A 22743-nucleotide genomic window follows, 5' to 3' on the forward strand; every position below is an offset into this window, starting at 1 on the left:
TGGTTTTTAAAACTTTATTTCAACATTAACTATGCTTACAGAAATACACTCATATTGGTTAATAGAATGCAATTTAACTTATCCTACACAATTTGGACCAAAAACTTGGTACATGGTTTAAGATTTTAAAAAAGGATTTGCAATCTGGTTTATTTTTATCTATTACAAATGTATAAAAGATCTTCCATCAAATGCTGCTAAAGAAGGCAGCAAGAACCTTGAGAAATTTACCTTTGGTTTGCCTCAGAAAAGTAACACGTATTGCACTGCATAAGTTTATAAAATTGGTGCAACAAAACATTGTTGTAATGTTTCAATGCCAGTTTAGAAAGTTCAATAACTAATGGATATGCAAGGGACTGGGAGGGAACCTATGTACACATGTGAAACTGTAAAAGCTAACTGATTTAGTTAATATTGCATGTAGATTGTAAATCTACACAAACCAAGATTCAGATAATTTCTTCAATCTGAATTAACACTATCTGTTCACTTCATCTGCTGAGGTCAACCAGGAAACTAGGAACACCAGCTGTTAAGTTTTTCTAACTTATGTAAAAAAGAAAATTAACTTTCTTCCTCAGCTTTTCAGTCCAGAAGTGACAGTATGCTACAGGCAAGGTATTCCTTCCATTGTCAACATTCATAGGGTGACATGCAATGAGGTCTACTTGGGTTTTAATTTGTATCAACACTCATATGCAAAATAGTCTCTAAAGTTAATTACCACATGACTTTAGAAGTGACTCTAAAAAATAAAATGGCCCTTCTTAGAAGACTAGAGCAAAAGATCCAGCCATACTTATAAGTCTTATTAAAAAAAAAAAAAAAATGCAGCCCCTTGTGAATTACACAATTTTTAAAAAAAGTAGCCCCAGAATAAGAAGCAGCTCTGAAAAGAGGAAAAAATATAACTTAAAATATCTTGAAAACCAATGTGAATACAGGTTCAAAAGATAGTTAAGAGATTCATTTTCATAAGACTACCTAAGATTAAGGCTTATAATATACGCTAGTATTTCAAGTTTATCACTAATTGCTAAACATCAATTTACAAATAACATGTTCAATTTTTGTTCTTTTATCCAAAGGGAAAATTCTAGGTTAAATTCTATCCAGTGTGGGGGAGGGGGACTAGAAAATAAAAATATTCAAACAGTTCCATGCAAATATCACATTTTTCAAATGGAAGAACTTCCACCTAGACCAGAAGTTCATACTGCTAATGTACTTTTCATTGAAACAATTTTTAGTAAGTACAAATACACGGCATTAAGGTTCAGAACCTAATATAGGCCTGACAATCAAGTCCTTATTTTCTGGAAGAAGGCCTCAAGTCCAATCAATTTCCAGTAACAATGTTTTTACAAATCAATCAAATAATAAGGGGTTTTAATTTCCTTCATGTTTTTCTTTTTAGCACTTTAGTCTTAAGACTAGATTAGAATTAGAATTCCCCAAAAGGCAAATGGTTTTTCTTTGCAGTATGAAAGAATCCACAAAAAAACCTCTTCCCCAAACTAATTCCTAATAACCAATCTGTGCTTAAGATGAATCTTTTTCTATACAATGTAAACGGTAACTTAGGTAAAATGTACCCATGAACATTAAAACTAGTCGTTAGTAAGACTTAACTAGCTTTATAATTTAAGTTTTAAAACATAAATATTTGCAGCTTGATCTTCTGTTGACAATGATTGTCGGAGCCTAGAATTCAACATTTACAATGTCCATTCATGCACACAAAACACACACCATTATCACACAACTTACTCCTCATGTCTTAAGAGAAGAATCTTCTGCTTCTTTAAATCTTTGGCCTCCCAGTCAATTCCATGTTCAAACAACTTTTAACTCAAACTTCACTCTCAGATTTTTAACAAGCTTTCTACCCACACATTATTAATGCGTTTCCTAATCTTTCATGTTGTACTGCCAAAATCTGAAACCTGCCTCAGAGATCATCAGATTTTTAAAAAAATGATATATAAAGTGGTTATTTCAAAACAGAATATGGGAGGTCAGAATTCAAGATTCCCTAATGGGATCGTATTTTATTTTACTGCAATTAATGACTGCTATCAGTAAGAAAAATCCTCTATTGGATTCTTTCATACACTTTGGCAACTGGCCAAAGAACCTACAAAAATGTTTTGAAGTACATGCCCTTTTTCATACAAAGTGCCCTCATAGGAACACTAGGATAGCTGCAATTCATTTGAGGCCTCACCTGTAGAAAGAGGCTATCACACAGACAGCCAGGACACCCACCAGTTTGTGGAGATCCCTGAGAAAGTATGATTTTTAAAAATCTGGACTGTACTTGTTTCACCAGCCTTTTTCACTGTATAGGAAAGTTGCAGCTGGTCTACCAGCACTCATACTACCTCTCTTATCCTAGGTTTGCCGCGTAATAGCTATGGCTTTGGAATCTCCCAAGTGATATTCTATAAATGAAGGAATAATTATGTCTCCTAATTCCAGGTTTGCAGTTTCCAAATAACACTTACAGTTCTTTATTGTAAAGTAGCCATATGGACACCAACCATCTATGAGAAAAGGTTTTCCTCAAGCATTTAACACTCTACAATTAGGAATTAGCTGTACCAAAACACACAGAAAAAAAACCAAAAAACTGATGGTTGGTATTTGAGATAAAAATTTGTTCGATATGGAACCTAGTGATTTATTGCAAAATCAAAACTGATAGCTGTGAATTTACTACATCCACTCAAAATAAATAAGTTATATGAAATACAGATTCTGGCATAGATATAAGATGTAAAAATCAAAATCAATGGATTGAACCTGCATGTTTCATTTGCTCACAAACTTGCACACACTATTATTCTGCAAAATAGACAACTGCAGCAAAGAAAAAGAAAACTGTCCTTTTGCAAACAAGTCTAAAAGCATCCCTCCAAAGCGCCGAACAAAATAAACATGCATATATATGTATAAAGTGTTACTGTTCAACACAAACGCTATTTCTAGGAAAAATTTAACTGCATAGGCAAAAAAAACAAAAACAGAAACCAAAAGAAAAAAAAATGTGCAACATCTTAAGCCATTAAAGCACCAAAATAAAAAACACACCAAAATCACTGTTTTTATGATGATTAACATACACAAATAAAAAATATTGATCAAAACTCAGGAAGTAAATACTTGGACTGACAGAAATGTCTATTGTTGGGAAAATTTTCTTCAATTTAAATGTCTTATCTCTAAAAAAAAAATCTTAAAGTGCTAACTTTATATAAAGCAGGCAAATTCTTCAAGTAATTTGCTATTAAGTAAGCCAATTTTTTATAGATCTCAATAAAAAAATGAATAAACTAAAGTGAAACAGGAAGATAAGACATGGAGGAAAAAAATGACAAGTTGTAGCTGGATAAAGCAATAAAATGCTGTTATACCATCTTAGGCTTCTAATTTCAATTAAACACATAAGCTAACAGATTTAGGTATCTGCTGGTTTAGTACACTAACTCTCTTACATTTGCTAAAATTTACACAACAATCAACAAACAGGTACACATAAAAAGTCCTAAGGAAAAGAATGCCACTTAAAAATCAACATCAGATACTAATTAAAGCAATCTTAAAAGGTTGTCTGCTACTATAAATGAATATAAAATGTAATATACCTTACAAACTAAGAACCGAAACCTTGTTCAAAGTTTCATTACTCCTGCCCTTGAGCTGCTTCTTCAAGATAGTACACATTAACCAAATGGCGATTGAGGTGTTTGCTGTAATCTTTTCCCTTTCTGAAAGAACGATCACAGAAGATACAAACAAAATCTCCCTTAGCCGCTTTGACTGCCAAGGCTTCCTTTGCATTTTTTCTGCTAGATTCTTGTGGAACTGGCCGAGCCCCATGCAATCCAGAATCATCACTACCCTCTGACATGTTGTCACTTAGGTCACTTCCTTCATGGCTGTGGATGCCTTCATCTTCATCAATTTCCTGAGACTCATTTACTGCCATGGTAGCAGGAGGTGATGCCAGTGCAGTTTTGGACACTGCTTCATGTTCTTCTACTGCTGAAGGGGGAAGCACTGGTGAAACTGCTTCTTCAACTGTTGAATTTATACCAGGGAGATTCTCTCTTATGTTCTGATCAGTGTCCATTTTCATTTCACAAACCATAGTGTCAGTCTGATGTTTACCATTTAAAGTTTCACCCTCTGGCGTATTCAAGTTTTGTCCAGAGGATGAAACATTGGTAGATTCGTTGATATTAGCAGCAAGACCAGGCAGGCTCTCATCTGCCTCTTCTGCTCCTACTTTCTGAAGAGGGGCTTCTTTATTTCCTTCACCTATGTTGAGTAATTTTTGGTCTCCTGATGCCTCTTCTCTTAAATTTTCCTTTGGCAGCGGTGGTGATGGTGGTGAGAGATCCTCTGTGCTTACACTTTCCTTTAGAAGCCGGCTATCTTTAACAGGCACTAAGCCAACTTCAATAAGGACTTGCTCCTTCCGTGCCCTTTCACTCTGCATGTTAGACTTTTCCTTTTTATCTTTTCGGAGAGGAGGCTTTTTGGAAACTGACTCCATATGAAGGGGAGGCTCTCTGGGAGGTGGCTCCCTCTGATCAGGCTCCTTCTGAACCACCCCCATGGGAGGAGATGCCTCCATCTGAACAGGCTCATTCTGGACCACCTCTATGGGAGGAGACAGCTCTATCTGAACAGGTTCCTTCTGAACCACCTCCATGGGAGGAGACAGCTCTATCTGAACAGGTTCCTTCTGAACCACCTCCATGGGATGAGACAGCTCCATCTGAACAGGCTCCTTCTGGACCACCTGCATGGGAGCAGGTTCTACCTGGGCAACCTCCATCTGAGCAGGTTCCACGGGAGCAGGCCCCATTTGGGCAACCTCCATCTGAGCAGTCTCCATGGGAGGAGGCAGCTCCATGTGAGCAGGTACCATTTGGGCACCCGCCATCTGAGCAGGCTCCAGGGGAGGCAGCAGCTCCTTCTGAGCAGGCCCCTCCTGAGCCACCTCCATCTGAATAGGCTCGTCATGAGCAGGCTGTATCTGGGCACCCTCTACCTGAGCAGGATCTATGGGAGGTGGCGGCTCCACCTGAACGGGTCCCTTCTGAATCGCCTCTGTGGGAGCAGGCTCCACCTGAGGAGGGTCCATCTGAGCAGATTCCTTCTCAACAGGTTCCTTCTGAGGAGGCTTACTGCTTTTCTTACTTGATTTATTTTTCAGAGTTTTCTTCTTTGTACTTTTTTTCAAGCAAGTATTTTGCTTTTTATTCTCCTCCACTTTGCTGTCACCCTTTGGCACTTCCTGACTATTATTTTTGGATTTGCTTTCTACCTTCTTTTTCTTTTTTGTTGAAGATTCCTCATCATTCACAGCATCATGTAAAGAATGGGTGTCAACTTCCAGCTTCCTTTTGCTTTTCTTAGTTTTACTGAATTTTTCTGAATTGCTTCCTGTATGCACATCCATTTCTTTCGTCTCTGTTACTGATTTTCGAGTTCTGGTAGTCACCTGAATCATTGACACATTATTAGAAGGCTTTTTCTCTTTTGAGACATCTCTTTTCTCTGCTTTGACGGACTTTTCGTTTTTCTTTCCAGCCACATCCCCTTTTATTTTTGTTTGTTCTATTTCTGTTTTTTCATTGGTAATATCAGGCAAGTCCACCTCTCGTTTTTTGGTTTTCTTTAGTTTCACTTTTGAGACATCCATTGTTTTATTAGGACAAGTAGGATGCTTAGATTTGAAGTGATACTGTAGATTACACTTCTTGGAAGCTGCATAGTCACACACAGGGCAATTGAACTGCCGTGGGTTCACATGTAGCTCTACGTGTTTTTTGAAGTTGCTTCTATCTGCTGTTTTGTAATCACAGTGTGGGCAATTAAGAGGTTTAGGCCCATTGTGAACCTGTCTTGCATGGCGGGTTACTTCGTGTTGATTAGAGGCCACATAACTGCACTGATCACATTTAAATGGCTTCTCACCTGAAGACAAATCAAAAGTATGAGAGAAGACATAGATTAAGACAAATTCAAGATTAAAATATAAGGAACTGTATATGTAAAGTAACAACAAAGACTATTTATTGAAAATGCTGTATCATGCACCTTACATTTACCATATTTATTTGTATAACATTTCTCTTATCCTTTGACATTGATTCTCAAAAGAGAGGAATAAATCTCAGTCAACCATAAGCTTCAAAAAAGTTCAAGTTAGAGTCCTCAAGTACTATTAAAGAACAGAGATTCTTTAAGACATACACAACTATTGGCAAAGTTCAATTGGGCTCTGGATGTTAATTTGGGGGAAAATTATCAATTTTAATTTTTTGTGTGTGTTTAGTTAAAACAAATACCTAATGAAGTAGAAAATAAAATTCTGGCCAGGTGCAGTGGCTCACGACTAGAATCTCAACTCTATGGGAGGCCATGGCAGAAGGACTGCTTGAGCCCAGAAGCTACAGAACAACCTGAGCAAAATAAATAAAAACAAAAATTAACTTTGGGAGGCCAAGATGGGCAGATACCTTTTGGCCAGGAGTTTGAGACCAGCCTGGCCAACATGGTGAAACCCCATCTCTACTAAAAAATACAAAAAAAATTAGCTGGACATGGTGCTGCACACCAGTAATCCCACCTAATCGGGAGGCTGAGACACGAGAATTGCTTTAACTCAGGAGGCGGAGGTTGCAGTGAGCTGAGATCGCACCACTTCACTCCAGCCTGGGCAACAGTAAGACTCTGTCTAAAAAAAAAAATTAGCCAGGCATGGTGGAGTGCACCTGTAGAAGTCCCAGCTACTTGGGAGACAAAGGCAGGAGGACCGCTTAAGCCCAGGAATTTGAAGTAGCAGTGAGTTGTGAATGTGCTACTGTACTCCAACCTGGGCAACAGAGCAAGGCCCTGACTCAAAAATAAATCTATAAATAAAATTCCCAGCCAGGCATGGTGGCTCACACCTGTAATCCCAGCACTTTGGGAGGCCAAGGCAGTGGATCACCTGAGGTCAGGAGTTCAAGACCAGCCTGGTCAACACGGTGAAACCCTGTTTCTACTAAAAATACAAAAAATTAGCCGGGTGTGGTGGCAGACGCCTGTAATCCCAGCTACTCGGGAGGCTGAAGCAGGAGAATTGCTTGAACCCAGAAGGTGAGGTTACAGTGAGCCAAGATCGCTCCACTGCACTATAGCCTGGGCAACCAGAGCGAAATTTTGTCTCAAAAATAAATAAAAATAAAATAAAATTCCCGTACTCCCTCCACCCTAATTTTCTTATGGTAAATCTTGAGAAAAATATCTTTCACGCTGGGCTATACTCCCAAATCCTAGATGCAAAAGTTTTGAAATTCTGCTTTAGCCTAAGCAAAGGCTTTTTCTTGAAATTTAATCCTTCTGTCCATCATGGCAAGAGCTGAGTAAATTTTCACTTACCAAACTTCCTGTGCTAGCATTGCTATTTTAAAGCAAAAATACAAGCCAAGGTAATTATTCAGAAAACTTTCCTAATTTCCTCCCCTCCTCTTTCTATAAAATACATAAAGGAACTAGGTAATGAGAAGTGGCACACAAATAGATATGGTATGTAAAATAAAGTCACAATCACTGATACACACAAAACCAGAACCACCCCCACCCCCAAATTAAAGGCATAAGAGTAATACATTCTACCTGAATACATACCCATCTAGATCACACTCTAGTAAATATTACCAAATGGTATCCATACCCCACTGGTCCAATGGAATGCATAGTAGAAAAACGGAAATTGACATTTATGAAAATTCATCTCAAACATTCTCAAATTCATATCAAATCTTACTAAAACTTTTCATAAAACAAAACTCAGACATTAGGTAAAACCATGTAGATGTTAAGTTTTACATGATTAGAAAATGCCTGGTGATAAAATAATCACCTTATCCAGGTAGTCAAATTGGATATTCAGCTGACTGGACAATTCTTCTCCATGTTGGTCTACTAACAGATTTATAAATATGCAAGTTTCTACAACATGCTACATTACTCTAAACCTGGTTCTATACTGTCCTCTCCAGTGAATGATTTAAATGAAGACAAACATTTTCTTAACATATATGGACATAGAACATAGAAAGATAGGTAGCATAAGGCCTAAGAACTTCTTCTAGATAGAGCTAGACTGGGAGATAAAACAACGAGCTCTGCAAGTTGCTTACTCTGAGACTTTGAGCAAAGTCCTGAAACCTTTCTCGAGTTCAATTTCTTTTTTTCTTTTTTTTGAGACAGAGTTTCGCTCTTGTTGCCCATGCTGGAGTGTAATGGCGTGATCTCAGCTCACCACAACCTCCGCCTCCCAGGTTCAAACGATTATCCTGCCTCACCCTCCCTAGTAGCTGGGATTACAGGCATGTGCCACTAAGCCTGGCTAATTTTGTATTTTTAGTAGAGATGCGGTTTCTCCATGTTGATCAGGCTGGTCTCGAATTCCCGACCTCAGGTGAGCCGCCCTCCTCAGCCTCCCAAAGTGCTGGGATTACAGGCATGAGCCACCATGCCCAGTCTCAATTTCATCTATAAAATACTCTCTAAGTGTTGTCAGCTATAAATAATCTTATCTATGTAAAGTCCTTAACATGAAACAGAGAGCAAGAACTCAAAATGAATTATCTATAATTGTTCACTTTTTGAACCAACTGGTAACTCTGAGTATGGATAAATAAAAGGCGGACTTGGCCGGGCATGGTCGGTCACACCTGTAATCCCAGAACTCTAGGAGGCATTTTTGCAAAAATATAAAATTTTGGGAGGCATTTTGTAAAAACAAAAAAAATTTAGCTAGGCATAGTGATGTGCATCTACAGTCCCAGCTACTTGGGAGGTTGAGGCAGGAGAATCCCTTGAACCCGGGAGGCAGAGGGTGCAGTGAGCCGAGATTGCACCACTGCACTCCAGCCTTGGCAACAGAGCGAGACTCCATCTCAAAAAATAAAAAAATAAAAAAGGCTGGGTGCAGTGGCTCACACCTGTAATCCCAGCACTTTGGAAGACCGAAGCAGACGAATCAAGAGGTCAAGAGTTGGAGACCAGGAGTTCGAGACCAGTCTAGCCAACATGGTGAAACTCCATCTCTACTAAAGATACAAAAAATTAGCTGGGCATGGTGGCACGTGCCTGTAATCCCAGCTACTCGGGAGGCTGAGGCAGGAGAATCGCTTGAACCCAGGAGGCAGAGGTTGCAGTGAGCTGAGATTGCACCACTGCAGTCCAGCCTGGACAACAAGGTGAGACTCCATCTCAATCAATCAATCAATTAATGAGAAGACTCTTACGTATCCTGTCTTTCCTACATTATGACTAAATAGATAAGTAGAATTTATCTCTCCTCTTCAAATTTACACTAATAATAAAATAATTATAATTAAAATAGGACTGTTTTATAACTCTAATGAATAAGGAGATCTATACAGCAAGCAAGCATCAATCAAGGTACAAGGGTCTACCTAAGGAATGGTGAACGGAAAGGGAGGATGTAGAAATTTTCTGTTTAAAATTTGATGGCATGATTTATTTGCTCCATTGTTTTTCTCCCATAATTTTTACTTTATTGCCATTAAATCTTGCTTACATCATGTTCATCAAGATTTTCTAATTAGTACCTACCTGAATATTAATCTTTTTGCCCTGTACAAACAATTTTAAATTCTTTTTCCCAATTCTAGTAACAGCTTCTCTTCTTTATAAATCTGCCAGTCGTCTGTTTTATGCCTCCGAAATGAATTTATAGGTGTAAGCCAAGACAAAAAGGGAAAGCGTTTTCCAAGATTTATACATATGTAACAAAAATATTTTTAGAAGAATGGCCAGGCATAGTGGTTCACACCTGTAATCCTAGCACTTTTGGGAGGATGAGGTGAGGAAGATTGCTTGAGCTAAGGAGTTTGAGACCAGCCTGGGCAACCTAGTAAGACCCTGTCTACAAAAAAATTTAAAACTTAGACAGATGTTGTAGCACAAGCCTACAGCGCCATCTACTCCAGAGGTGGAGGTGGGAGTACCGTTTGAGCCTAGGAGGTCAAAGCTGCAGTGAAAAATACACAAATACAAGTCTCTCAATTTTTTAAAAATTTTTGAACTAATTCTATTAAAAATAAAAACAAAACAAAAATCTAGAGAGAATGGCAAATAAATTTTTCTTTTTTTTTTTTTTTTGAGACTGAGTCTCTCTCAGCCGCCCAGGCAGGAGTACAGTGGTGCGATCTCGGCTCACTGCAACCCCTATCTCCCAGGTTCAAGTGATTCTCCCGTCTCAGCCTCCCGAGCAGCTGGGATTACAGGCACCTGCCATCATGCCAGGCTGATTTTTGTGTTTTAGGAGTGATGGGGTACCACCATGTTGGCCAGCCTGGTCTTGAACTCCTGACCTCAGGTAATCCACCCACCTTGCTTTCCCAAAGCGCTAGGATTACAGGTGTGAACCACCATGCACAGCCAGCAAAGAAAATTTTTAAGTAAAAAGTAATGGGGACATACAATACATTACCAGCAATAAAATGAAGTCCAATAATGCAACATGGATAAGTCTCAAGAACACTTTATAAAAGAATGTTCTAAAACTAGGTACAGTGGCCCATGCCTGTATTCCTAGCAGTTTGGCAGGCTGAGGCAGGTGAATTGCTTGAGCCCAGGAGTTCAAAACCAGCCTAGGCAACATAGTAAGACTCCATCTCTACAAAAACAAAAAAACAGGCATGGCAGCGCACACCTGTAGTCCCAGCTACTTGGAAGGTTAAGGTGGGAGGACTACGTGAGCCCAAGAGGTTTAGGCAGCTGTAATTGCACCCACTGCACTCCAGCCTAGGTGACAGTAAGATCCCATCTCAAACAAACAAACAAAAAATGCTATAATGTTCTTTGGTAGGAGACAAAATATCATCCAGGGGAAAGACTGAGTGGAAAGGGCAAAGTGTTTCTGAGCAGAAATATTCCATCTCTTGTTCTTGAGTGATAATCAAATAGGTGAAAGCACAGTCACTGCGCTGTACACTTAAGATCTGTGCATTTTTAAATTTATAAATTATACCTCAATAAAATATTGTTTTTAAAATTTATTCTACAAAGGCTCTCAAACCATTACAATATCTTTCAAACAATCCCAGCTATTTAAGAGTCCCTTGGAACCAACGTTATCAATAGAAAAAATAAAAAATATGTATGTCTGGGCAGTGATTCATACCTGTAAGAGACAAGAGAATTGCTTGAGGCCAGGAGTTAGAGGCCAGCCTAGGCAACACAGAATGACCCAGTCTCCATAAAAAGAAATAGGATATTGGCTGCACGCAGTGGCTCCCCCCCACCCCCTGTAATCCCAGCACTTTGGGAGGCTGAGGTGGGCAAATCACAAGGTCAGGAGATTGAGACCATCCTGGCTAACATGGTGAAACCCTGTCTCTACTAAAAATACAAAAAATTAGCCTGGCATGGTAGCACAAGCCTGTAGTCCCAGCTACTCAGAGGCAGGAGAATCGCTTGAACCCAGGAGGCAGAGGTTGCAGTGAGCCGAGGTCGCGCCATTGCACTCCAGCCTGGGTGACAGTGAGACTCGGTCTCAATAAATGAATAGTATATTTAAATAAAAATAATAGTCCCAGCCAAACGCGGTGACTCATGCCTGTAATCCCAGCACTTTGGGAGACTGAGATGGGTGGATCAGCTGAGGTCAGGAGTTCAAGACCAGCCTAGTCAACACCTCTACTAAAAATACAAAAATTTGGCCGGGCATGGTGGCTCACGTCTGTAATCCCAGCACTTTGGGAGGCCAAGGCAGGCGGATCACGAGGTCAGGAGATCAAGACCATCCTCGCTAACACGGTGAAACCCCATCTCTACTAAAAATACAAAAAAATCAGCCGGGCGTGGCGACGGGCACCTGTAGTCCCAGCTACCCGGGAGGCTGAGGCAGGAGAATGGCGTGAACCCGGGAGGTGGAGCTTGCAGTGAGCAGAGATCGTGCCATTGCACTCCAGCCTGGGCGACAGAGCAAGACCCTGTCTCCAAAAAAAACAAACAATTAGCCAGGCATGGTGGCAGGCACCTGTAATTTCAGCTACACAGGAGGCTGAGGAAGAATCTATAGCTTGAACCCGGGAGGCAGAAGTCGCAGTGAGCCGAGATCGCGCCATTGTACTCCAGCTGGGTGACAAGAGCGAAACTGTCTTGAAAATAATAATAATCCCCAATTAGCTGAAGTGGTGGCATGTGCCAGTAGACCTAGCTACTCAGGAGACTGAGGCAAGAGGATGGCTTGAGCCCAGGCATTTGAAGTTGCAGTAAGGCATGATCACAACACTGCATTCCAGCCTGCACAACAGAGTCCCCAACTCCAAAAACAACAACAAAATTACTTATTTGTGAGCTTGTATCCTATAATATGTAATCTGAAACTCAGTATCTTCTTAGTACTAAGATTGGAGACAGCAAATACTTGTTTTTAGTACCCAGCATACATACAATAGCTAGTGGCTACTACTAGTTTTTAAGATACCATTAAAATACTTGCTATACTGTTAACAACAAATACTAAAAATCATTTTTAAAATATAGCAGGCAAAACTCAAAACATTTTGCAAACCCAAATACAATGGTTTCAGGCAAAGATTATCAACTGGTATAAAACATCATAAACATTTAAACAGTGACAAGACAAAGTATTACTAATTGAACAAAAGGATAAAAGTATGTAGTCATTCTAAATACAGTAACCTAACATTATATTAATGGATCAACCACATGTGACTTTAAATGAGGCTTATCATTTGTGAGAAAGATTATCAAGCATTTAAATTTAATTTACAATAATTAAATTTAGTTTACAATATAAGGGACAGAAGAAAAGCTAAATGACACCATGAAAAAACAAGTGGACATATCCAGAAGGAAGGACATTCTACAGGAAAAAAGGTCTGTAAAATGGGGATAATAGAACTCATGCAACATAAAACAGTTATGAAGACTAAAACTAGTTAACTAATATAAAGCTCTTGGCCAGGAGCAGTGGCTCACACCTGTAATCCCAGCACGTTGGGAGGCTGAGGCAGGCGGATCACCTGACATCAGGAATTTGAGACCACGCTGGCCAACATGGTAAAACCCCATCTCTACTAAAAATACAAAATTAGCCAGGTGTGGTGGCGCATGCCTGTAATCCCAGTTACTCGGGAGGCTGAGGCAGGAGAATCACTTGAACCCAGGAGACAGAGGTTGCAGTGAGCTGTGATCACACCATTGTACTCCAGCCTGGGCAACAAGAGCGAAACTCCATCTCAGAAAAAAAGTAATATTACTGCTACTACAAAACTCTTAAATATTTCACTAAAAAGCTAGAGTACAACTATCAACAGGACATGATGCCTACCTCCAAAGTCTGAGATTGCATCCACGTTACCATCAGAGAATGAAACCAAAAAAAACACCCCAAAATAATAAAACCAGGTTTCTGGTTAAGTGGCACCACTCAATGGCTTAGAGGTTTAGGAAAAAAAAACACTCAAAGTACATTAGTGTGACAACCATGTAGGGTCAAGAAAGGCTAGCAAGCATACTATAGGACACCTTCATAGCTGTTCAAATAAATCAGAATCTGCAATATAATCAAGTCTGATTATCAAGTCTTGTTACTAACTCATGGCAGCAATGTCCAGTAGAAATATAATGCATATCACACATGTAATCTTAAATTTTCTAGTAGTCATACTACAAACGTAAAAAGGAAACAGGTAAAATTAATTTTATTACTTTTTAAAGCCAATGTATATAACAGTTTTGCCATATGATCAACTTGAAAAATAAATATTTAACATTCTTTATTTTTTCTCTAACCTGCTTCAGAGAAAGATAGTCTTTTCTTCATACTGTTTGAAATCTGTGGCCGGGCACAGTGGCTCACACCTGTAATCCTAGCACTTTGGGAGGCCAAGATGGGCAGATCACTTTAGGCCAGGAGTTCAAGACAAATTACAAAAATTAGCTGGGCATGGTGGCACCTGCTTGTAATCCCAGCTACTGGGGAGGCTGAGGCATGAGAATTGCTTGAACCCAGAAGGCAGAGGTTGCAGTGAGCTGAAATCTATGCCACTGCACTCCAGCCTGGGGGACAGAGTAAGACTCTGTCTCAACAACAACAACAAAAAATCTGGTAAGTACATATTTTATAAGTATCAATTTAAACTACTACTGCTTCAAAAGCTTAATGTGGCTAATGGCTACTCGGCTGAATAGCACACATCTAAGGTAAGGTAATTACTAACTTAAGGGGGACAGGCCTACATAGGCTTTTGTAACAGCAAGATTGAAGATACTTTTCCCACAGGGATATACTTTCTAAATCTGTATTCTAATCAGAAGCGGTAGTTCGGCCAGGCGTGATGGCTCATGCCTGTAATCCCAGTACTTTGGGAGGCCAAGGTGGGCAGATCAGGAGGTCAGGAGTTCGAGACCAGCCTGATCAACATGGTGAAACCCCATCTCCACTAAAAATACAAGAATTAATCGCGCGTGGTGATGTGTGCCTGTAATCCCAGCTACTCAGGAGGCTGAGGCAGGAGAATCGCTTGAACCCAGAGGCAGAGGTTGTGGTGAACTGAGATCACACCACTGCACTCCAGCCTAGGCAAAAGAGCAAGACTGTCTCCAAAAAATAAAAAATAAAAAGTAAAAGTGGTAGTTCACCAAGAGTCAATCAGGGCTACCCATTCAAGCAAGATCACCGATGCTAACATTACTTTTTAACTTGGCCACTTACATACTTTAATAGGGACTTCTTTATCGAGATGGAGTTTTGCTCTTAATGGCATGATCTTGGCTCACCGCAACCTCTGCCTCCCAAGGTTCAAGCAATTCTCCTGCCTCAGCCTCCTGAGTAGCTGGGATTACAGGCATGCACCACCATGCCTGGCTAATTTTGTATTTTTAGTAGAGATAAGATTTCTCCATGTTCGTCAGGGTGGTCTCGAACTCCCAGCCTCAGGTGATCTGCCCACCTTGGCATCCCAAAGTGCTGGGATTACAGACTTGAGCCACAGTGCTGGCCAATGGAGACTAACTCTGAGCGGTGATGGTGATTGTTTCAGTCCCTGCAGTGGACGAATCTCTCATGTCACGGTCCTACACTCTTACTACAGCTTAATAAATTGGCATCCTAGATTGTCATTTTCTTTTTCAAGCTAAGATTTTGCAGTCAGTCCTCAAAAGCTCTACCAAACCTTGAAACAGAACAAACCTAAATTTCAGGACCTGAGAAGCTAAGAAGGAATCCCTGACACTTGTCAACCACACATTGTGAGTCTCAGCTTTATGCTGTTAGGAGAAATGTGAGAAGTAGGGGTTAAAGGATCAATCAGCCTTGGTGTACATTAGTTTAACTTTTGTTGGAGTCACGGAACACTTCAAAGATTTGATGAGAATTAAGGCCCCTCCTCCCAGAAAAAGTGTACAAAAAAATTTCATTTTCAGGAAGTCCACCTTTGGATTCCATGTCCTCAGATTGACAGAACATTGATTTTCAAATTCTGACTTCTAAATTATATTAAAAATAAATAATAAATAAACGACTCGGTTACAAGCCCTTAGAAGAACTTCCCTAAAATGGTCGTTGACTGAAAATGATAGGAAAGTTCCCATTTCTTACCAACCTGAATGAGTACGCATATGTCTAGTTAGATGAGTCTTCTGAGAACTTGAGTAAGGACAAAGTTCACATTTATATGGGCGTTCTCCTGCAAATTTCAATAATGAAGAGTGTTTAAATGTCACAAAATAAGCCAAATACAATTCTTACTAACAATGCAACAATATTCAGTGCTCAGCACATTTTAACAAGAATTTTTTTTTTCCTATTTCTGGCAAAAAGATCAATTTATCATGTATTTAAAATGTAAGTTATTTATTTCAGAAACTATGACTACATTATTTTGGCTTTGCTGACAAAAAAACATTGACTTTCTGAATTCTCAAAGCCCTTTGAATTTTCACAGTGATACTGCATGTTAATACATTAAGTAGTGAGAAGTGAAAAACTATCTTTATAAGGTACAAAGCATATTTTTGTTATATAAGATTCACCTTTTAAAAAAGTCTACCCCAACTGTCTGATGCTATTAACAGTTTTTTTTTAACTTGTAAATGACGAATCTACTACCATTTGAAAGTGTTAGCTTAAAACAACAATACTTTTGAGTGAGAATGTAACTGCTTTATGCTAAAAATTTTCAAGTGGTAGAGTTCCAGACCAGACTGGGCAATACAGCAATACCCCATTTCTAAAAATTTATTTTAAAAAACTAGCCTGGGGCTGGGCACGGTGGCTCATGCCTGAAATCCCAGCACTTTGGGAGGCCGAGGCTGACAGATCACGAGGTCAGGAGTTCAAGACCATCCTGGCCAACATAATTAAACCCCACCTCTACTAAAAATACAAAAAAAAAAAAAAAAATTAGCCAGGCACGGTGACATGTGCCTATTGTCCCAGCTACTCAGGAGGCTGAGTGAGTCAGGAGAATCGCTTGACCCCGGGAGGTGGAGGTTGCAGTGAGTGAGACCTCATCTCATTAAAAATAAAAAATAAAAAAAAAAGCCTGGGCTGAGCATGGGGATTGAGGCCCCCAACTGTAACCCCAACACTTTGGGAGGCCAAGACAGGTCAATCACTTGAGCCCAGGAGTTCAAGACTAGCCTGGGCAACATAGCAAGACCTCCTCTCTACAAAAAACAGAAAAATTAGCTAGGTGTGGTGGCGCATGCCTGTGGTCCCCGCTACTTGGGAGGAACGAGATGGGAGGATTGCTTGAGCCCAGGAAGGATGAGGCTAGTGTGAGTCATAATTGTACCACTGTGCTCCAGCCTGGGTGAAAGTGAGACCCCATAGTCTCACTTGGGAGGCTGAGGCAGGATGATCACTTGAGCCCAGAGTTTGAGGTTGCAGTGAGCTATGATGGCACCACTATACTCCAGCCTCGAGTACAGAGAGAGGTCCTGTCTCTAAAAGTAAAAATAAATAAAAAACAGTAAGTTAAAAAGAAAAATGTAAGAGAAGATCATCAATTTTCTTTTTATTGTTTTTTATGAGACAGGGTCTCACTCTGTCGCCTAGACTGGAGTGCGGTGGCGTGAACATAGCTCCTGCAGCCTGGACCTCCCGGGCTCAACAGATCCTCCCACTTCAGCCTCCTAAGTAGCTGGGACCATAGGTGTGGCAACCAAGCCCAGATAATTTTTTTTTTTTTGGTAGAGACCAGGTTTTGCCATGTTGCCCAGACTGGTCTCTAACCCCTGGGCTTAAGCAATCTACCTGTCTTGGCCTCCCAGAGTGCTGGGATTACAGGCATAAGCCACCATGCCCAACCAGTTACCAATTTTTAAAACAAATTACAAAAGTTACAGGGACTGAAGACTAGAAGCCAGTGATTTAATACTGAATAATTTTAAGACTCAAAGGTAGGACATGTATATTCTTTTTAGACACGGCTATCAACAACAAAACAAGGTTTTTTTTGTTTTTTTTTGAGACGGAGTCTCCCTCTGTTGTATATGCTAGAGTGCAGTGGCGAGATCTCAGCTCACTGCAAGCTCCGCCTCCTGGGTTCACACCATTCTCCTGCCTCAGCCTCCTGAGCAGCTGGGACTACAGGCGCCCGCCACCATGCCCGGCTAATTTTTTTTGTATTTTTAGCAGACACAGGGTTTCACCTTGTTAGCTAGGATGGGCTCGATCTCCTGCCCTCGTGATCCACCCGTCTCGGCCTCCCAAAGTGCAGGAATTACAGGCGTGAGCCACCACACCCAGCAAAACAAGCTTTTAAAAAAAGGTGTACAATTTGTTTTAATATAGTCTCCAGACACAAGATAATTATGACCTTGGTAAAGTTACTAAAACACCCCGTTTCCCCATCTGCAAAACTAACAGAATCTTCATTCCCTGTAATTGCAAAAGTTTAAATAATACATGCAGAGCATTTAACACTGTGTCTGGCACATAGTAAAGCCCTCAATAAATGTCAGCTATCAATTTTGTCTAAGACAGAAACAAATGTTGTCTAATAAAATAAAGAAAAGGTGGTACACAGAAAACAAGAATAGGCCAGGCATGGTGGCTCATGCCTGTAATCCCAGCACTTTGGGAGGCAGGCGGATCGTTTGAGCCCAGAAGGTGGAGGCTTCAGTGAGCCGTGATCATGCCACTGCACTCCACACAGGGCAACAGAGCGAGACCCTGTCTCAAAACAAAAAACAAACAACAACAACAAAAAGAATGGTGATAGGTGGGAAATGTGTTCCTAGTAACTATTCTTCTGTAATTCGCTGGTAGCTATGTATTAGCTGTAAAGAGCTGGTAGCAACAGAATGCCTACCTTATGACCTGGAACAATCAAGATAGTTTTACATTAATGGAATTCTGTAAAAAAGGGATATACAAATAGCCAATAAACACATGAAAAGATGAACATTGGCCGGGCGCGGTGGCTCACGCCTGTAATCCCTGCACTTTGGGAGGCCGAGATGGGCGGATCACGAGGTCAGGAGATCGAGACCATCCTGGCTAACACGGTGAAACCCCGTCTCTACTAAAATACAAAAAAAAAAATTAGCCGGGCGCGGTGGCGGGCGCCTGTAGTCCCAGCTACTCGGGAGGCTGAGGCAGGAGAATGGCACGAACCCGGGAGGCGGAGCTTGCAGTGAGCCGAGATGGTGCCACTGCACTCCAGCCTGGGCGACAGAGTGAAGACTCCGCCTCAAAAAAAAAAAAAAAAGAAAAAAAGAAAAGATGAACATTATCATTAGCTGTGAGGGAAACGCAAATCAAAACCACATGAGATGAAGACTTCATACCCACTAGGATAGCTGTAATCACAAAGACAGATGTTAACAATATTATTGCTGAGGATGTGCTGAAATTGAAACCCTCACACATTGCTGGTGGGACTGTAAAATGGCATGGCTAATTTGGAAAACAGTTTGGCAGTTACCCAAAATGTTGCTACTATACTGCCCCACAATCTCACTCTTAGGTATACATCCAAAAGAAACAAAAACATATGTCCACACAACACTTAAACATGAATATTCATAGCAGCATTATTCAGATTGCATATTATGATGCCACTTATATGAAATATTCAGAATAGGCCAATCTATAGTGAACTGTATATGTAAATTGTATCTCAATGAAGTTGGAAAAAATTAAATACCATTGCAGATAAACTTGAAGAATCAAAAATAATTTACTTTTAAATTCTTTTGTTTTATTGTTTTTTGAGACAGAGTCTCATTCTGTCGCCCAGGCTGGAGTGCAGTGGCACGATCTTGGCTCACTGCAACCTCTGCCTCTCGGGTTCAAGCGATTCTCCTGCCTCAGTCTCCCAAGAAGCTGGGACTTCTCGTATTTTTAGTAGAGACAGGGTTTCACCATGCCAACCAGGCTAGTCTTGAATTCCCAACCTCAGGTGATCTGCCTGCCTCCCAAGGCGCTGGGATTATAGGCATGAGCCACCTCATCCAGCCTGCTTTTAAATTCTTTACAACAGACGACTTTATCTGTGTAATTCCACAAACTAGGCATAACTCTCCTCTAGAAAGCTTAGTTACCTACAGATTTTTCAGTTACACATACAGGCAAAAAGGTTTTCTTTTTTTTTTTTTTGAGACGGAGTCTCGCTCTGTCGCCCAGGCTGGAGTGCAGTGGCCAGATCTCGGCTCACTGCAAGCTCTGCCTCCTGGGTTCACGCCATTCTCCTGCCTCAGCCTCCCGAGTAGCTGGGACTACAGGCGCCGCCACCTCGCCCGGCTAGTTTTTTTGTATTTTTTAGTAGAGACGGGGTTTCACCGTGTTAGCCAGGATGGTCTCGATCTCCTGACCTCGTGATCCGCCCGTCTCGGCCTCCCAAAGTGCTGGGATTACAGGCTTGAGCCACCGCAACCGGCCAGGTTTTCTTTAAAAGTAGATTTTGTGAACTAGTTAAATAACAAAATCAAGGCTGGGAGCGGTGGCTCAAGCCTGTAATCCCAGCACTTTGGGAGGCCGAGACGGGTGGATCACGAGGTCAGGAGATCGAGACCATCCTGGCTAACACGGTGAAACCCCGTCTCTACTAAAAAATACAAAAAACTAGCCGGGCGAGGTGGCAGGCGCCTGTAGTCCCAGCTACTCGGGAGGCTGAGGCAGGAGAATGGCGGGAACCCGGGAGGCGGAGCTTGCAGTGAGCTGAGATCCGGCCACAGCACTCCAGCCTGGGCGACAGAGCGAGATTCCGAGACTCCGTCTCAAAACAAACAAACAAACAAACAAACAAAATCACTAAACTAAAGAGGTCAACCTGAATGAAAGTAATCCCCAGCTCCCAACTTCCCCTGGTTTTGGTGGAGGCTGCAGTGAGTGGAGATTGCTGAACTTTAAATGCTACTTTTGTTTTTGGTTTTTTTTGAGACAGAGTCTCATTCTGTCACCCAGGCTGGAGTGCAGATGCGCAATCTCGACTCACTGCAACCTCCACCTCCCAGGTTTAAGCGATTCTCCTGCCTCAGCCTCCCAAAGTGCTAGGATTACAGACGTGAGCCATCGTGGAAGGCTTTAAATGTGATACTTGTATATAACCTTGGGAACATCACTTCAGGCTTTTAAATCTGAAGTTTTCCCCTCTGCAAACATGAACTATCATCACAGATGCTATTTTCCTCAATGGATTGTTCTGAAGATTAGCACAGAAAAGAAGACAGCACCTAACACTGGGCACAAGAAACACAATTAAGCCCATTAAGTCAATCAGAAAACTGGGCTACTTACAAGTGGAAATGAGAAGTAATTCCTGAACACTATCAATTTAAGTGATTCCTGTCTTTTCTACTCTTCCGCACCAGATGAATTTATTTTCCATAATTTTCAGAACTATCCATTTAATACAAGAGATACTTTCGGAATTTACATAGTCAAAATATTAACCTTCAATCTATACATCACCCAATTGTTTTAAAATGTAAAAAAAGGCCAGGTTCAGTGGCTCACGCTTGTAATTCCAGCACCCTGAGAGGCCGAGGCAGGCTGATCACAAGGTCAGGAGTCTGAGACCAGCCTGGCCAACACAGTGAAATCCTGTCTCTATTAAAAAATTTTTTTAAAATTAGCTGGGCGTGATGGCACGCGCCTGTAATCCCAGCTACTCGGGAGGCTGAGGCAGGAGAATTACTTAAGCCTGGGAGGCGGAGGTTGCAGTGAGCGGAGATCGCGCCATTGCACTCCAGCACGAGCAACAGAGCAAGACTCCGTCTAAAAATATATATATATATATATACACACACACACATACACACACACACACACACACACATATATACACATAAAAAACTGGATGGACACGGTGGCTCATGCCTGTAATCTTTGGGAGGCCGCGGCGGGCATATCACTTGAGGCCGGGAGTTTGAGACCAGCCTGACCAACATGGAGAAACCCCATCTCTAATAAAAATACAAAATTAGTCAGGTGTGGTGGCACGTGCCTGGAATCCCAGCTACTCAGGAGGCTGAGGCAGGAGAACTGCTTGTACCTGGGAGGCGGAGGTTGCAGTGAGCCAAGATTGCGCCACTGCACTCCAGCCTGGGTAACAAGAGTAAAACTGTCACACACACAAAAAAAAAGAATCAGAATGAAGGTAATACCGGGCAAAAATAAGCATTAAGACCAAATAAACCAGGCATGGTGGCTCATGCCTGCAATCCCAGCACTTCATTAGGCTGAGGTGGGCAGATCACCTGAGGTCAGGAGTTCAAGACTAGCCTGGGCAACATGGGAAACCACATCTCTACTGAAAATACAAAAATTAGCCGGACATGATGGAAGGCACCTGTAATTCCAGCTAAATGAATATGATGTACTTATTTATGAGTTTAGTATACATGATGGCTGGGATTTAAGATATTGTAGGTGAGGCTGGTTTAGTCTAACAATTTGTCTAATTCAAACTGTCAAGTGATTAATGGGGTTGTATCCCCAAGTAACTTTCATTTCCTACTCTACATATTTTTATAATGCTTGACCTTTACTTCTGAAATCAAATGATTTCAAAGCATGGAGACAATCACAGGTTATGATGAATTCCAAAGGGACTACAAATTCTTTTACTGGACTAAATTTTAAAGCATTCGACACATGAGCCATCCATCTGCTGGGGCCTAGCAATCTTGTAACAGAGGTCATTCTTGTAATGGAATCTCACCTGCAAGTTTTATTGTTTAAGCCTACCACTTAATAGTTTCAAGTCTTTGGGATGTAAAAAATAACTAAATAAAATAAATTTTTAAAAATTAAGTCGGCTGGATATGGTGGCTCACACCCATAATCCCAGCACTTTGGGAGACTGAGGGCAGATTACTTGAGTTCAGGAGTTAGAGACCAACCTGGGCAGCATGGCAGAAACCCTGTATCTACAAAAAATACAAATATTAGCCAGGTGTGGTGGCATGCATCTGTGGTCCCAGCTACTTGGGGGACTGAGGCAAGAGGGTCACTTGAGTCCAGGAGGTCGAGGGTGCAGTGAGCAGTGATCACACCACTGCACTCCAGGATGGGTGACGAAGTAAAGCTATCTCAAAAAAAAAAAAAAATTGGCCAGGTGCGGTGGCTCACACCTGTCATCCCAGCACTTTGGGAGGCTGCGGTGGGTGGATCACGAGGTCAGGAGTTTGAGATCAGCCTGGTCAACGTGGTGAAAC

The 22743-nt window shown here is 41.1% G+C and overlaps 1 protein-coding gene across 4 annotated transcripts in view; it reads right to left on the reverse strand.

The window, feature by feature from the left end:
* REST (RE1 silencing transcription factor) overlaps positions 1 to 22743 on the reverse strand; it is a 27576-nt gene continuing 4833 nt past the window's right edge. For 2 of the 4 annotated variants that reach the window (XM_005555212.4, XM_005555211.4), the window contains exons 3-4: positions 15678 to 15761; positions 1 to 5994 (exon numbers count right to left, since the gene is read on the reverse strand). In XM_005555212.4, coding sequence (XP_005555269.3) covers positions 3689 to 5994; positions 15678 to 15761 — 2390 coding nt within the window. In that variant the 3' untranslated portion in view covers positions 1 to 3688. The remainder of the gene's footprint in view (positions 5995 to 15677; positions 15762 to 22743) is intronic. The other 2 variants (XM_045392559.3, XM_074039941.1) reach the window with 1 other exon arrangement.

This window comes from Macaca fascicularis, chromosome 5 (genome assembly GCF_037993035.2).
Source record: "Macaca fascicularis isolate 582-1 chromosome 5, T2T-MFA8v1.1".
Lineage (NCBI taxonomy): Eukaryota > Metazoa > Chordata > Mammalia > Primates > Cercopithecidae > Macaca > Macaca fascicularis.